Source organism: Stenella coeruleoalba (genome assembly GCF_951394435.1).
Source record: "Stenella coeruleoalba genome assembly, chromosome: 14".
Taxonomy (NCBI): Eukaryota; Metazoa; Chordata; class Mammalia; order Artiodactyla; family Delphinidae; genus Stenella; species Stenella coeruleoalba.
In genome coordinates, this window is record NC_137160.1 from 86,310,965 (window position 1) to 86,327,241 (window position 16,277).

Consider the following 16,277-nt stretch of genomic DNA (forward strand, 5'->3'; position numbering starts at 1 on the left):
TGTACGGACCCCGATCCCGGACAGATGTTTGTTTTCTCTTAAGTGCTTGGAAACACCGGAAGCCTTCAGCCTCTTTTGTCTGCCATATTAGCTTCACAGGACTTGTCAGGTTACTGGGTGGATATGGATATAAATTTATGAGTCTTATTATAATGGAAGGGTCAGCATGAGTGTACTGTGCCTTCATAGGCGGCATGTATATGTATATAAAGGATGCAAAGCGCACTCGTTTTATTGGCGGCAGAAGCTGGTTTGCGTACGTAGCAGGAGGCCTTCCCGCTGCAGTGCCCGGAGCGTTGTCAGTGGAGAGTGTGCAGTGGGTGTTGATTGCACTGCTTGCTTGTCGTGACTTTGCTTCCTGCGACCCCATGTAGGGCGCCAGGCCAGGGATGGGCTGTTTGAGTGACTGCTGGCCTCCTAACTTTATCCTAGCCGGCCAGCTTAGAAAGCACATAGCAGAGACTCCAAAGCAAAGTGGGACATTTAGAGACAGACATGTGTCACAAAGAGATTCCTCTGACCTCCCTCTTCATCCATTTGATCCTTTGTGGGGTGTCCGTAGACACAGGGTACAAGTGAGTCCTTTTATCTGGGCCACCCCGAGGTGGGCAAACCTTTCACGCTCTGATTTGGGCAAACCTCTGCTGCACGCTTCACATCGTCTAACCTGGTGGATAAGCAGCTACTGATGGCCGCTCTGGGCTGCCGGTGGTAGATCCCCAAGGACACAGGAAATTTAAAATATCCACTCCACGGCAGAGAAAGGCTAGCACCCAAAGTGTGCATCTTTGTTGAAGTTCTCTAAGGAAAGAATGAGGGAAGAGTCCAGCAATGAAGCGTCCAGTCTGACCTAGAAAACCAACTGGCTTCCTGGGTAGGTGTCTGATAACTTCGTCGTCACCTTAGGACAAGAATATACGTACTCGGTGCTAAGAGGGGTCCTGTAAACCAGTGGCTCTCAGCCAGGGATGGTCTGACCCCCTGAAGAAGACATGTGGCAATGTCTGGAGGTGTTTCTGTTGTCACAGCTGGGGAGGGGGGCTACTGGAATCTAGCGAGTAGAAGCAGGTAAATGTCCTTCAGCACACAGAACACCCCCGTTCCCCGAAGCAAAATAGTGTCTGTCCCAAAATATCAAGAGAGCCGAGGTTGAAAACCCGGATGTCAATGAATGAAGGGACGTGGGAGGGGATTCTGATGAGCTGCCTTGAAGCACGCCTGCTGAGTCTGTGTCAAGGGCCACTACTCAGATTCACTCCCGGTTTCCATTTGGGACTGTCTTCAGATCCCAGGTCCTCTGGTCTTGCAGTTTCTACCCCGACCTCACTGGGCTCATTGCGGCTCCTGCAACATGGGTCTGTATTCGGATCTCTGCAAATTCATCAACTTACAGTAGCCCCCATTCATTAGCTCAAGGTACTGTGAGTCAGAAGTGTCAGTGGGCCCAACCGAATTCTCAGCAAAGGTCTCACAGGCCTGGGTGTCAGCCAGGCTGATACTGTCTGGAGGCTCTGGGGATGGTTCCTCTTTCAAGACCATAATTCACTGGTCGGCTGAACTCAGTTCTGGTGGCCGTGGTTTGGGGACCCTGTTTCCCTGCTGGCTGTCAGTCAGGGGCTGCGATCAGGCCCTGAGGGCCTCATGGCCCCTCCATGTTCAAAGCCAGCAACAGCAGGCCAAGTCTCATACCCAGAATCTCTGTGATATTATCCCCAGCTAGTTACCGCCAGCTGGAGAAAAGTCTGCTTTTAAAGGGCTGGCATGATGAGATTAGGCCTCTCTATGTTCGGGTCAGCTGATTTAGGACTTTGAATTCCCAACTGCAAAAAGCCCTTAATGGCAAGGTTAGGTTTGAAGTAACCAGGGACAGGAAGTGTGGGTGGCATCTTTAGAATTCTACCTACCACAGGGCCTTTGCAATGGGCTTTCCCTGCTGGAAATGGGTCAACCCCCCCCCCCACCCTATTGTCCACATGGTTCTTCCACAACGTCTCCCAGTCTCTGCTTGAATGCCCCTCTTCAGAGCGGCCTTCCCCAGCCATCCTACTAAAAATCGCACTTTCTCTACCCCACCCCCATATTCTCTCCCCAGCTTTATTTCCCCTCATAACCTTTGCCAGTATCTGACATGCTGTTTATTTTGCTTCTGTTCTGGTCTATCATCTGTCTCTCCCAACTGGGATGTGAGCTCTCCAAACAAAGAAAGTGGGCTCAGTGGTTGTTCCAAACCAGGAACGGCCTTTAGCGCATGGGACGCGTTCAAACAGTGCTTGCCGAATGAGTAAACATCACGATGGGTTAAAAAAAGGAGAAATCCAAAATTTCATATGGAAGCTTTGGATTTTAGTTCGATGTTGGCAACAGTACTCGTCCGCTAGAGCTGCCATAAAAGGTGCCACGGACTGGGTGGCTTAAGTCACAGGTGTGTTGCCTCTCGGTTCTGGAGGCTGGAGGTCCACATCGAGGTAAGGGCAGGCCTGGGTCCTTCTAAGGGGTCTGAGGGAGCATCTGTCCCAGGCCTCTCTCCTGGGTCATAGATGGCCGTCTCCATATTCACATGGTATTCTCCCTGGATTGTGCCTGTTATAAGTTTCCCCTTTTGGAAGGCACCAGTCATAGTGCATTTTGGTTCATCCTGGTATCATTAACTGGATCACCTCTGTATAAGCCCTGTCTCCCTGTAAGGTCACATTCAGTGGTACTGGGGGTTACAGTTCAACATACAAATTTGGAGGGAAGTACAGTTCAACCCATAATAGCAACTAATTATGCTTTTCCTTTTTTACCTACTCTGGGGGTCCGATTCAGCCCCCTCAGCAGACTCAAGGCTTACAGGGCCAGAGACCAAGTAGTATCCAGCCCTCTCCCACACCCCCTTCTTAAGACACACAGATGCTCACGTGTTCTAGGAGCCCTCTCAGCGGCTTCTAGAAGCTCAGTGGCTTTGAGAAGCTTCTAGAGAGTGTATTTCACATGGTGATTATAGCTGACCCTGAGATGGATGGCTTGGAAGATGGAAATTAGGCTTCCTGTGTTCAGAATTTGTACTGAACATTGGTTTTCCTTAAGGAATATTTAATCATCCCTGTATTACACTTGAGTCAGGCACATTCCTGAAAAGAGGAGGAATTTTTTTAACCATTAAAAAACTGAATAGTAGCGTCAATTAGATACAAATGAACTTATTGACAAAACAGAAACAGACTCACAGACTTAGAGAAGGAACGTATGGTTACCGGGGGGAAGGGTGGTGGGGAGGGATAGTTAGGGAGTTTGGGATTGACAGGTACACACTGCTATATTTAAAACGGATAACCAGCAAGGACCTACTGTATAGCACAGGGAACTCTGCTCAATACTCTGTAATAACCTAATTGGGAAAAGAATTTGAAAAAGAATAGATACATGTATATGTATAACTGAATCGCTTTGTTGTACACCTGAAACTAACACAACATTGTTAATCAACTCTACTCCAATATAAAATAAAAAGTTGAAAAAAAAATTTTTAAATAAATAAACATGTGGTATAGGTGGCATGAGCTGGTACAGCCAGACAGGACAAGAAGCACCACCAGGGCTGGTCCACACCTGAGTCCTGTGTTGCAGCATCCCAGCATCCAGCACAGTACCTGCTGGGAAAAGTCAGTCCTCAGTATTAACATGGTAGCTGAAAAATGACAGTGTCGGCGTTATCAGGCGTGGTCTCTGGGAATCTGAAATCATCTTCCCAACCAGCAACAGCAGACCCACACGCTGGGGACCACTGAACTAAGGCCACCCCCTAGGAACAGACAATGAAAAAGAGCAGAGGTCATAGAGCTCATCACAGTAGATGCAGGACCAGAAGCTAGGTCTCCTGCATCTGGTCCAGTGCCTTTCCCTCCACACTGGATGCTGAGAAAGGGCTGCTCTCCCATCACCACTGACCAGCTTGCACTGGCTCTTTCCCTAGAAGCCAGGCATCCTCAAGGTTTATCCTCTAATACCACTGTGGGTTTTTTTTTTTAATTTATTTTTTTAACATCTTTATTGGAGTACAATTACTTTACATTGTTGTGTTAGTTGCTGCTGTATAACAAAGTGAATCAGCTATACATATACATATATCCCCATATCCCCTCCCTCTTGCGCCTCCCTCCCATCCTCCCTATCCCACCCCTCTAGGTGGTCACAGAGCACCCAGCTGATCTCCCTGTGCTATGCGGCTGCTTCCCACTAGCTATCTGTTTTACATTTGGTAGTGTATATATGTCAGTGCCACTCTCTCACTTCGTCCAAGCTTACCCTTCCCCCTCCACCTGTCCTCAAGTCCATTCTCTGCATCTGCATTTGTATTCCTGTCCTGCCCCCAGATTCTTCAGAACCACTTCTTTTTTTTTAGATTCTATATATATGTGTTATCATATGGTATTGGTTTTTGTCTTTCTGACTTGCTTCACTCTGTATGACAGACTCTAGGTCCATCCAACTCATTACAAATAACTCAATTTCATTTCTTTTTATGGCTGAGTAATATTCCATTGTATATATGTGCTACATCTTCTTTATCCATTCATCTGTTGATGGACACTTAGGATGCTTCCATGTCCTGGCTATTGTAAACAGTGCTGCAGTGAACATTGTGGTACATGTATCTTTTTTAATTATGGTTTTCTCAGGGTATATGCCCAGTAGTGGGGTTGCTGGGTCATATGGTAGTTCTATTTTTAGTTTTTTAAGGAGCCTCCATACTGTTCTCCATAGTGGCTGTATCAGTTTACATTCCCACCAACAGTGCAAGAGGGTTCCCTTTTCTCCACACCCTCTCCAGCATTTATTGTTGGTAGATTTTTTGATGATGGCCATTCTGACTGGTGTGAGGTGATACCTCATTGTAGTTTTGATTTGCATTTCTCTGATGATTAATGATGTTGAGCATTCTTTCATGTGTTTGTTGGCCATCTGTATATCTTCTTTGGAGAAATGTCTATTTAGGTCTTCGGCCCATTTTTGGATTGGGTGTTTGATTTTTTGATATTGAGCTGCATGAGCTGCTTGTATATTTTGGAGATTAATCCTTTGTCAGTTGCTTAGTTTGCAAATATTTTCTCCCATTCTGAGGGTTGTCTTTTTGTCTTGTTTATGGTTTCCTTTACTATGCAAAAGCTTTGAAGTTTCATTAGGTCCCATTTGCTTATTTTTGTTTTTATTTCTCTAGGAGGTGGGTCAAAAAGGATTTTGCTGTGATTTAGGTCATAGAGTGTTCTGCCTATGTTTTCCTCTACGAGTTGGATAGTGTCTGGCCTTACATTTAGATCTTTAATCCATTTTGAGTTTATTTTTGAGTATGGTGTGAGGGAGTGTTCTAATTTCATTCTTTTACATGTAGTTGTCCTGTTTTCCCAGCACCACTTATTGAAGAGGCTGTCTTTTCTCGATTGTATATTCTTGCCTCCTTTATCAAAGATAAGGGGACCGTATGTGTGTGGGTTTATCTCTGGGCTTTCTATCCTTTTCCATTGATCTATCTTTCTGTTTTTGTGCAAGTACCATACTGTCTTGATTATTGTAGCTTTGTAGTATAGTCTGAAGTCAGGGAGCCTGATTCCTCCAGCTCTGTTTTTCTTTCTCAAGATTGCTTTGGCTATTCAGTGTCTTTTGTGTTTCCATACAAATTGTGAACTTTTTTGTTCTAGTTCTGTGAAAAATGCCATTGGTAGTTTGATAGGGATTGCATTGAATCTGTAGATTGCTTTGGGTAGTATAGTCATTTTCACAATGTTGATTCTTCCAACCCAAGAACATGGTATATTTCTCCATCTGTTTGTATCATCTTTAATTTCTTTCATCAGTGTCTTAGAGTTTTCTGCATACAGGTCTTTTTGTCTCCTTAGGTATGTTTATTCCTAGGTATTTTATTCTTTTTGTTGCAATGGCAAATAAGAGTGTTTCGTTAATTTCTCTTTCAGATTTGTCATTGTTAGTGTATAGGAATGCAAGAGATTTCTGTGCATTACTTTTGTATCCTGCTACTTTACCAAATTCATTGATTAGCTCTACTAGTTTTCTGGTAGCATCTTTAGGATTCTTTATTTATAGTATCATGTCATCTGCAAACAGTGACAGTTTTACTTCTTCTTTTGCAATTTGGATTCCTTTTATTTCTTTTTCATCTCTGATTGCTATGGCTAAAGCTTCCAAAACTCTGTTGAATAAGAGTGGTGAGAGTGGGCAACCTTGTCTTGTTCCTGATCTTAGTGGAAATGGTTTCAGTTTTTCACCATTGAGAATGATGTTGGCTGTGGGTTTGTCATACATGGCCTTTATTATGTTGAGGTAAGTTCCCTCTGTGCCTACTTTCTGGAGACTTTTTATCATAAATGGGTGCAGAATTTTGTCAAAAGGTTTTTCTGCATCTATTGAGATTATCATATGGTTTTTATCCTTCAATTTGTTAATATGGTGTATCACATTGATTGATTTGTGTATATTGAAGAATCCTTGCATTCCTGGGATAAACCCCACTTGATCATGGTGTATGATCCTTTTAATGTGTTGTTGGATTCTGTTTGCTAGTATTTTGTTGAGGATTTTTGCATCTATGTTCATCAGTGATATTGGCCTGTAGTATTCTTTCCTTGTGACAGCTTTGTCTGGTTTTGGTATCAGGGTGATGGTGGCCTCATAGAATGTGTTTGAGAGTGTTCCTCCCTCTGATATATTTTGGAAGAGTTTGAGAAGGTTAGGTGTTAGCTCTTCTCTAAATGTTTGATAGAATTCGCCTGTGAATCCATCTGGTCCTGGACTTTTGTTTGTTGGAAGATTTTTAATCACAGTTTCAATTTCAGAGCTTGTGATTTGTCTGTTTATATTTTCTATTTCTTCCTGGTTCAGTCTTGGAAGGTTGTGCTTTTCTAAGAATGCATCCATTTCTTCCCGGTTGTCCATTTTATTGGCAGTATAGTTGCTTGTAGTAATCTCTCATGTTGCTTTGTATTTCTGCAGTGTCAGTTGTTACTTCTCCTTTTTCATTTCTAATTCTGTTGATTTGAGTCTTCCTTTTTTTCTTGATGAGTCTGGCTTATGGTTTATCAATTTTTTTATCTTCTCAAAGAGCTAACTTTTAGTTTATTGATCTGTGCTATCATTTCCATCATTTATTTCTGATCTGATCTTTATGATTTCTTTCCTTCTGCTGACTTTGGGGGTTTTTGTTCTTCTTTCTCTAATTGCCTTAGGTGTAAGGTTAGGTTGATTATTTGAGATTTTTCTTGTTTCTTGAGGTAGAATTGTATTGCTATAAACTTCCCTCTTAGAACTGCTTTTGCTGCATCCCGTAGATTTTGGGTCATCGTGTTTTCATTGTCATTTGTTTCTAGGTATTTTTTGATTTCCTCTTTGATTTCTTCAGTGACCTCTTGGTTATTTAGTAGCGTATTGTTTAGCCTACACGTGTTTGTATTTTTTACAGTTTTTTCCCTGTAATTGATATCTAGTCTCACAGCACTGTGGTCAGAAAAGATACTTGATACGATTTCAACTTTCTTAAATTTACTGAGGCTTGATTTGTGACCCAAGATATAATCTATCCTGGAGAATGTTCCATGGTCCTTTGAGAAGAAAGTGTATTCTGTTGTTTTTGGATGGAATGTCCCATAAATATCAATGAAGCGCATCTTGTTTAATGTGTCATTTAAAGCTTGTGTTTCCTTATTTTCCTTTTGGTTGATCTGTCCATTGGTAAAAGTGGGGTGTTAAAGTCCCCCACTATTATTGTGTTACTGTTGATTTCCCCTTTTATGGCTGTTAGCATTTGCCTTATGTATTGAGATGCTCCTATGTTGGGTGCATAAATATTTACAATTATTATATCTTCTTCTTGGATTGATCCTTTGATCATTATGTAGTGTCCTTCTTTATCTCTTGTAATAGTCTTTATTTGAAAGGCTATTTTGTCTGATATGAGAATTGCTATTCCAGCTTTCTTTGGATTTCCATTTGCATGGAATATTTTTTCCATCCCCTCACTTTCAGTCTGTATGTGTCCCTAGGTCTGAAGTTGGTCTCTTGTAGACAGCATATATATGGGTCTTGTTTTTGTATCCATTTAGCCAGTCTATGTCTTTTGGTTGGAGCATTTAATCCATTTACATTTAAGGTAATTATCGATATGTATGTTTCTGTTACCAGTTTCTTAATTGTTTTAGGTTTGTTACTGTAAGTCTTTTCCATCTCTTGTGTTTCCTGCAAGGAGAAGTTCCTTTAGCATTTGTGGTAAAGCTGGTTTGGTGATGCTGAATTCTCTTAGCTTTTGCTTGTCTGTAAAGGTTTTAATTTCTCCGTCGAATCTGAATGAGATCCTTGCTTGGTAATCTTGGTTGTAGATTTTTCCCTTTCATCATGTTAAATATGTCCTGCCACTCCCTTTTGGCTTGCAGAGTTTCTGCTGAAAGATCAGCTGTTAAACTTATGGGGATTCCGTTGTATGTTATTTGTTGCTTTTCCCTTGCTGCTTTTAATATTTTTTTCTTTGTATTTAATTCTTGACAGTTTGATTAATATGTTTCTTGGTGTGTTTTTCCTTGGATTTATCCTGTATGGGACTCTCTGCACTTCCTGGACTTGACTGACTGTTTCCTTTCCCATATTAGGGAAGTTTTCAATTATAATCTCTTCAAATATTTTCTCAGTCCCTTTCTTTTTCTCTCCTTCTGGGATCCCTATAATTCTGATGTTGGTGTGTTTAATGTTGTCCCAGAGGTCTCTGAGACTGTCCTCAATTCTTTTCATTCTTTTTTCTTTATTCTGCTCTGCGTAAGTTATTTCCACTATTTTATCTTCCAGGTCACTTATCCATTCTTCTGCCTCAGTTATTCTGCTATTTATTCCTTCTAGAGAATTTTAAATTTCATTTATTGTGTTGTTCATCGTTGTTTGTTTGCTCTTTAGTTCTTCTAGGTCCTTGTTAAACATTTCTTATATTTTCTCCATTCTATTTCCAAGATTCTGGATCATCTTTACTATCATTACTCTGAATTCTTTTTCAGGTAGACTGCCTATTTCCTCTTCATTTGTTTGGTCTGGTGGGTTTTTATCTTGCTCCTTCATCTGCTGTGTGTTTCTCTGTCTTGTCATTTTGCTTAATTTACTGTGTTTGGGGTCTCCTTTTTGCAGGCTTATTTGTAGGCAGGTTTGTAGTTCCCATTGTTCTTGGTGTCTGCCCCCAGTGGGTAAGGTTGGTTCAGTGGGTTGTGTAGGCTTCCTGGTGGGGTGGACTGGTGCCTGTGTTCTGGTGGATGAGGCTGGATCTTGTCCTTCTGGTGGGCAGGACTGTGTCTGGTGGTGTGTTTGGGGCTGTCTATGAACTTGTTATGATTTTAGGCAGCCTCTCTGCTAATGGGTGGGGTTGTGTTCCTGTCTTGCTAGTTGTTTGGCATGGGGTGTCCACTACTAGAGCTTGCTGGTCGTTGAGTGGATCTGGGTCTTAGCGTTGAGATGGAGATCCCTGGGAGAGCTCTTGCTGATTGATATTACGTGAGGCCAGGAGGTCTCTGGTGGACCAACGTCCTGAACTCAGCTCTCCCACCTCAGAGGCTCAGGCCTGACACCCGGCTGGAACACCAAGACCCTGTCAGCCACACAGCCAGGTACATGGGGATTTTCTTGCCTTTGGGGAAGTCTGAGGTCTTTTGCCAGAGTTCACTAGGAATTCTGTAGGAGTTGTTCCACATGTAGATATGCTTTTGATGTATTTGTGGTGAGGAAGGTGATCTCCACCATCTTGAATGTCCTCCCCACTGTGTTTTAACACTGACTCTCATTGCAAAACTTCTGGTCCTAGAACCCAACTTCCTGCAACAGCTAATTCCTTGAAGTAGATAGGAATATCCATTGACCTCATCAGAGAAAACACCTAAGTAAGAGGATTGGCCTTTTGAAACTTGTGCCTTCCCCCCATCTCAGAGGCTCATCACCCTACCCCACTCAGAGATGAAACCAGGCCCTGCACCAGTCAACAAGAATCCTCCTTTTTTCTTGAACTATGAAGTGTTAAGAACAATTTGTAGCTTCAGTGAAACCTCCGGTCTTGAGCAAAGTCCAAGTGCAGAAAAACCCAATTTCAAGCAAAGTCACATTTCAGGAGGCAGTTGCTGTGGGCGGTCGGGGTGGAAGGTGTCCCTGCATTAAGACAGAGGGGGGCTTTCGCCTGCTAATGTGTGTTTAATTCTTGTCCCTCAAGCATAGCTTGGTCTTCTCCTGGCCAAGGTGGCAAGTATGATTCAGCAAAATCACTTAGCAAGTCATTTAAAGTAAGACTTGGAAGAAGTTTCTAGAGAAAAAATGCTGTTGCTGCTCTGGGGTGGCAGCGGGGAGCGCGGGTGATGCTAATTTGGGTACCCTGGGCTTGAAAGGGGGAGATGTGTTTTATCACCGCCTCCCGTCTTTGCTAGGCGATGTCTAGCCCGTTAACAATTCACAAGGATTTATTTTCTCCACCCTGTGAGGTTAGCAGGGCAGGGCTGTGTGTGTATGTGTGTGTGTGTTTGTGTGTAATTTTTTAAGCTTTTACTTTGATAAGATAACTTGCATGGAATTTAAGGAGTCAAATAGTTCTGCAGAGTTTGTTGGTAAAAACTGTATATAACATTCTCAAAGTGACAAAATTACAGTGATAGAGAACAGATCAGAGTCTGTTGGCACTGAGTGGTAGGCAGGCTTGACTATTAAGTAACATTAGAGAGTGTCTTTATGGTGATGGAATTCTTCTGTGTTCTGACTGTGGTGACGGTTACTGCAGTCTGCACATGTGATGTGATTTTATAGAACTATACACGCCCCCCCCCCAAAAAACAAGTGCACGTGACAGACATAGAGGACAGACTTGTGGTTGCCAAAGGGGTGGGGCGGGGGTGAGGGAAGGATGGAGGGGGAGGTTGGGATTAGCAGACGTAAGCTTTTTTTTTTTTTGTGGTACGCGGGCCTCTCACTGTTGTGGCCTCTCCCGTTGCGGAGCACAGGCTCCAGACGCGCAGGCTCAGCGGCCATGGCTCACGGGCCCGGCCACTCTGCGGCGTGTGGGATCCTCCCGGACCGGGGCACGAACCCGCGTCCCCTGCATCGGCAAGCGGACTCTCAACCACTGCGCCACCAGGGAAGCCCATAAGCTTTTATATATAGGATGGATAAACAAGACAAGGTCCTACTGTAGAGCACAGGGAACTCTATTCACCAGCCTGTGATGAAACATCATGGAAAAGAATATGAATGTATTCCATATGCATAATGGAAAAGACTGTATATTACACACGTATATACATAGCATAACGGAATCACTTTGCTATACAGCAGAAATTAACATTGTAAATCAACTATACTTCAGTAAAATAAATTTTTTAAAAAAATGCACGTGAAAACAGGTGAAATCTAAACAAGGTCTGAACATGAGTTCATAGCCTGGTAGCAATGCCTGTTTCCTGGTTTTGACAATGTATGATGACATAAGAGAGCATTACAGGGGGCAGCTTGGGTATATGAGAACTCTATATTTTGTGCAACTTCATGTTAATCTCAAACTATCAAAGTAGTTCAAAATTAAAAGTTATTTTTAAAGAAATGCTGCAGTAGTCTGTTCCCTTCCACTGCCTTTCTCCTGGTACAGAGGCAAAATTCTTACTTTGGTATTTATGTCCATAGCACTAAATGACATAGTAAGTAAGGCTGATACCTCTTCATTGTTGTTTTTTTTTTAGTTTTAGGCACTGTCTATAAATTTCCCACTATGAAAAATAAGGATCTTTCTTTCTTTTCTCCCCGACTCCTTCCTATGTCTCCATCCCTGCAAAATAATAATCGTATTTTGTCTAGATTAATAATCAGTGTTTAAAATATTACAAGTACGTATGCTAATCACAGTAAAAGTATTAAATGATGATGACTTTTCCTTTTCTGCATAATGATTTTTTATCATCAGAATTAAAAACTAATTTGGTTTTATTCTTTTTCTTCATTTTCTGTTTATTTTGTTCTGATTTATCCCCAGACTCTTTACTGATTATCTAAATCTCCTCTTAGAACATTCATTCACATCAAATTTATCAGGAAAATTCCAGTTTCCTGAAGACGTGTTGCCAGAATTTCTCCATGCTGGCGCTCAGCTGTTATCCAGGACCTCTATTCACCGTGAACCTCCTGTTCATCTCTGTCATGCATTGGATCTTCATTTCCTGGGTCTCATGATTTCTTTCTATATTTACCCCCTTGTTTGATGGAGCACATCTTCAAGTAGTTTTCTGAGCAAGGATGTAGGAAATAAATTTTTGGAGAACTTGCGTATCTGGAAACATTTTCTTCATCATTAGGCTGGATATCAAATGCTAGGTTGGAAATCATTTCCCCTCCGGTTTTTGAAGATATTTTTCATCGCCTTCTGGTTCCCAGAGTGTGTGTTGTGAATCTTGAATCCATTCTGATCCCTGATTCTTTCTTCAGTCTGGAGGATTGCAGAATTCACCTCTCTGTCCCCAGTGTCCTAAGCTGGATCAGTCCTGTGCCTTGGGGTGGGTCCATGTGTTCATCACCCAGGAGGCCCTGCCAATCTGGACACTCACATCCTTTCACTGGGGGAAATTTCTTGAATTACATCATTGGTGATTCCTACTCTCCCTTTGTGTGTTTTTTATATTGTTCAGATGTTGAACCTCAAAGTAATCCTCTTCCATTTCTTTGGGGTTTTTTCTGCTTCCTAGGACAAATGTCCTCAACTCTATCCATCAACCATTCCACTGATTTTCCATTTCTTCTATAATATCTTTAATTTCCAAGGGCTCATTTTTCCCTTTCTGGGTTTTTTAAATAGCAATCTGTTTTTGTTTCATGATTGCAGTATCTTCTCTGATGGCTCTGTGAATGTGAATGATTGTGTATTTTGTTAATTGTGGCCTTTCCTGCATAGGCTCTATTTTCTACAGATTTCCTTTTTCTTCTTTTTTTTTTTTGCCTGTTTTGTTCCCTATGTCATGTAGAAACTTTATCAGTGTCCTAAGATTCTTGATTCTTGTTTGCTCATATTAAAAAAAAAAAATGAAGGACTAAAAACCATTAGAAGCTTTGAGCCCGTAGATGGGCCTTGGTGACTACAAACTTCACTGAAAAGTAACCTGGCTGGCTGGTCGGACCAGTAACCAGGGTCAGGACCGAATGGTCTAGAATCTGGTATTTTCCTTAGAAGGTGAAGGTCCAGCTTTGGGGACAAAGGCCTAGGAATCTCAACGTTCAGTGTGCGTGATGTCACGCAGTGACTCTGTGTTTGTCATGGTATCAAATCTTCATGGCCCCCCAGGCCCGACATGGCGTCTGGCAGTCACCCTGTTACAGGGAAAGGGAAGCGTGTTTGCACCTGGCCGCTTCATAAACATACTTTTAGCTAATCCTCCTTATTTTAGCCCTCCTGGACTCCAACTTTTAGTGGTCCCACCAGTTCCTGAGATGGGGGGATTCCGTGGTATAAATTCTGCTCGTTCTTAGCTTTTCTCGCGGACGGCTCACGACTTAGTTTGAAAGTTCACTGACCCTTTTACCCCCTTGTACATCAGCTTACTGGTCCCCAGATCGTTTACGTTTGCTGCACCTTTCTCCCCATCATCACGGGTCTTAAATAGTCCCCTCGACTCTCCTTTAAGTGGGATTTGGGAAAAGAGGATAAGCAGGTATATGTGTTCGATCCGATCTTTTTCTCACCAGTTTATTGATGAGAAAACTGAGGTTCAGACAGGCTAAGAGACATAGCTAAAACAACAGTTCTAAGAGGACTGCTTTGCCTTTTTAAAAAGTCCCTGGCTGGGGCTTCCCTGGTGGCGCAGTGGTTGGGAGCCCGCCTGCCGATGCAAGGGACGGGGGTTCGTGCCCCGGTCCGGGAAGATCCCACATGCCGCAGAGCGGCTGGGCCCGGTGAGCCATGGCCGCTGAGCCTGCGTGTCCGGAGCCTGTGCTCCGCAATGGGAGAGGCCACAACAGTGAGAGGCCCGTGTACCGCAAAAAAATAAATAAATAAAAAGTCCCTGGCTGAGCTTGTTCCCAGAGGAGACCCAGCAAGTCATGTGAAGCGGGTTGGGGACCTGCCTGCACTGATAAAACCGTAACTAACATTTATTAAGTGCATGTTGTATACTCGACAGCGTTCCGATCTCTTTATATGAGTTAATACACTTCATCATCACAACAGCTTTATACTGGGGGTTACCATTATCATGTCCATTTACAGGGGAGGAAAGTGAGGCCCAGAGAGGTTATTATTTGCCCAAAGTCACACAGCTACAAAGTGGAGAAAGCAGTGTGTGCACCTCCACCAGGGTTTCTGAACCTGGGCATTTGGGGCCCTTTGGGCTGGGGAAGTCTGTGCTGGGGAAGGGAGGGCTGTTCTGTGCATCGGGTGCCAGCACTCTCCCCGCGGTTGAGACAACCTAAAATGTCTCCAGACGTCACCACGTGTCCCCGCAGGACACAGTCGCCCCTGACTGAGAATGACTGGCCTGGGCAGGCTGGCTTTTCTCCTGACCCCTCCGCTGAGCTACTTCTTGGTTTGGGGACTGCCTGAGGCCACTTTCCCTCACCCTCAGTCCTGAACAGCAAGTCCCGTGATTCCTGGGTCTGTGGGTAGATCCCTCTCTCACTCCAGTCGCCAATTCCCCGGCATCCTCCGCCTCTGAGGCCCCTCGTCTGACTGTGCCACCGGATATGTAAAAAGCAGAAAAATGAAAAAGAATGCAACGCGCGCAGCTTAGCGGAGGCGGGGCGCATTTGGAAAGGCCGAGGCAGTAATCTCTTAGCTCTTTCTTGCTCTCTTCGTCCCCGCAGAGCCAAGGTGAAGAAGGGTGTGAACATCTTGAGCACGCGGACCAGCGAGCCTCGCCAGTGGGACATCAAGCCAGAGCTGGGCAACGGCGGCAAGCACGCCACCGCCGCCCTGGTGTGCCAACGCCTGGCGCCCGGCGCGCGCAACAGGTAAGCGCGGGAACCCCTCCCTCCGCGTCGGTGACCCGGGGTCCCATGACCCGGTCTCCGCCTAAGATCCCTGCCTTAGACTCACAGTAACCACTGCTTAGCGGAGCTGTTACACCTTGGCTTGGAATCTGGGGACGCTTACATCACCTGTTGTAGCTTCTGGCGTCTCTGGCAGGAAGGGCAGGGCGCTGATTCTGCGGGTCTGTTGTTTGGGTTTGGGAGCAGGAATTAGTTTGCACGGTCTATTGTGCTTTGCGGAGGCTTATTCATTCTCCTCACCTGCACTCTTGTCCTCGAGGCTGTGTCATCTCCCGTTGCCCTGCCGTTGCCCTTGCTTATCAGAGGCTGCTTTCTTACAGAGTGTCTGTCCTTTGCGCAAAGGGTGTGATATTGTGATTTATACATATTTGGTCTTCATCCCTGTTCCTGGCATAGAGCTTTGAAAACCGTTGCAATTTCGCAGAATGAGAGCGTAAAGCTGTCTTCTGTTTACGTTAATATGGTTACTTTTGGAAAGCCTCCTAGGTCACCTTAAGATGTGGGTTGCAGGGTACCAACCATGTGATTGGAGGAGGGTTGGACCTTTCAGTCCCACCCCTGGCCTCCGTGTTCGAGAGGGAGACTGGAGATTGAGTTCAGTAGCCAATGGCCAATGAGTTAATCAACGGTGCCCATTTAATGAAGCCTCCGTAAGAACTCGAAAATACTGGCTTTGGAGAGCTTCCGCGTTGGTGATGGTGTGGAGATTTGGGGAGAGTGGCGCCTGGAGAGGGCATGGCAGCTCCGCCCGCTTTCACCGTGCCTTACCCCGTGCATCTCTGTCACCGGCTCTTCCTGAGTTATACCCTTTCATAATAACCAGTAACCTGGTGGTGAGTCAAATGTTTCTCTGAGTTCTGTGAGCCGCTCCAGCAAATTAATGGAACCCAAGGAGGGGGTCATGGTAGCCTCTAATCGTTAGCCCGAGGGTCAGAAGCACACGGGACAACCTGGACTTGCGACTGGCATCTGAAGGTGGGGACAGTCTCGTGGGACTGAGCCCTTGACCTGTGGGATCGGACACGACCTCCAGGTAGGTAGTGTCAGAACTGAGGTGAAGTGTAGGACACCCGGCTGGTGTCAGAGTATTACTTGGTGGTGGTGGAAAAGGACACACGTCAGAACTGGTGTCAGATTCATAAAGGATTAGACTCAGTCTTCAGTCAGGAGGACTTTAAAGACAGGAGGTGACAGTCTGTGGCGGTGATGCATAGGGGTGGTATGTGACGGTCTAGACAGACATTCTGGAAGATTAC

The 16,277-nt window shown here is 44.3% G+C and overlaps 1 protein-coding gene across 1 annotated transcript in view; it reads left to right on the forward strand.

The window, feature by feature from the left end:
- Positions 1-16,277, forward strand: part of TMEM132C (transmembrane protein 132C) — a 370,899-nt gene that overhangs the window by 233,441 nt on the left and 121,181 nt on the right. The window contains exon 3 of the mRNA XM_079941945.1: positions 14,836-14,982. Coding sequence (XP_079798071.1) covers positions 14,836-14,982 — 147 coding nt within the window. The remainder of the gene's footprint in view (positions 1-14,835; positions 14,983-16,277) is intronic.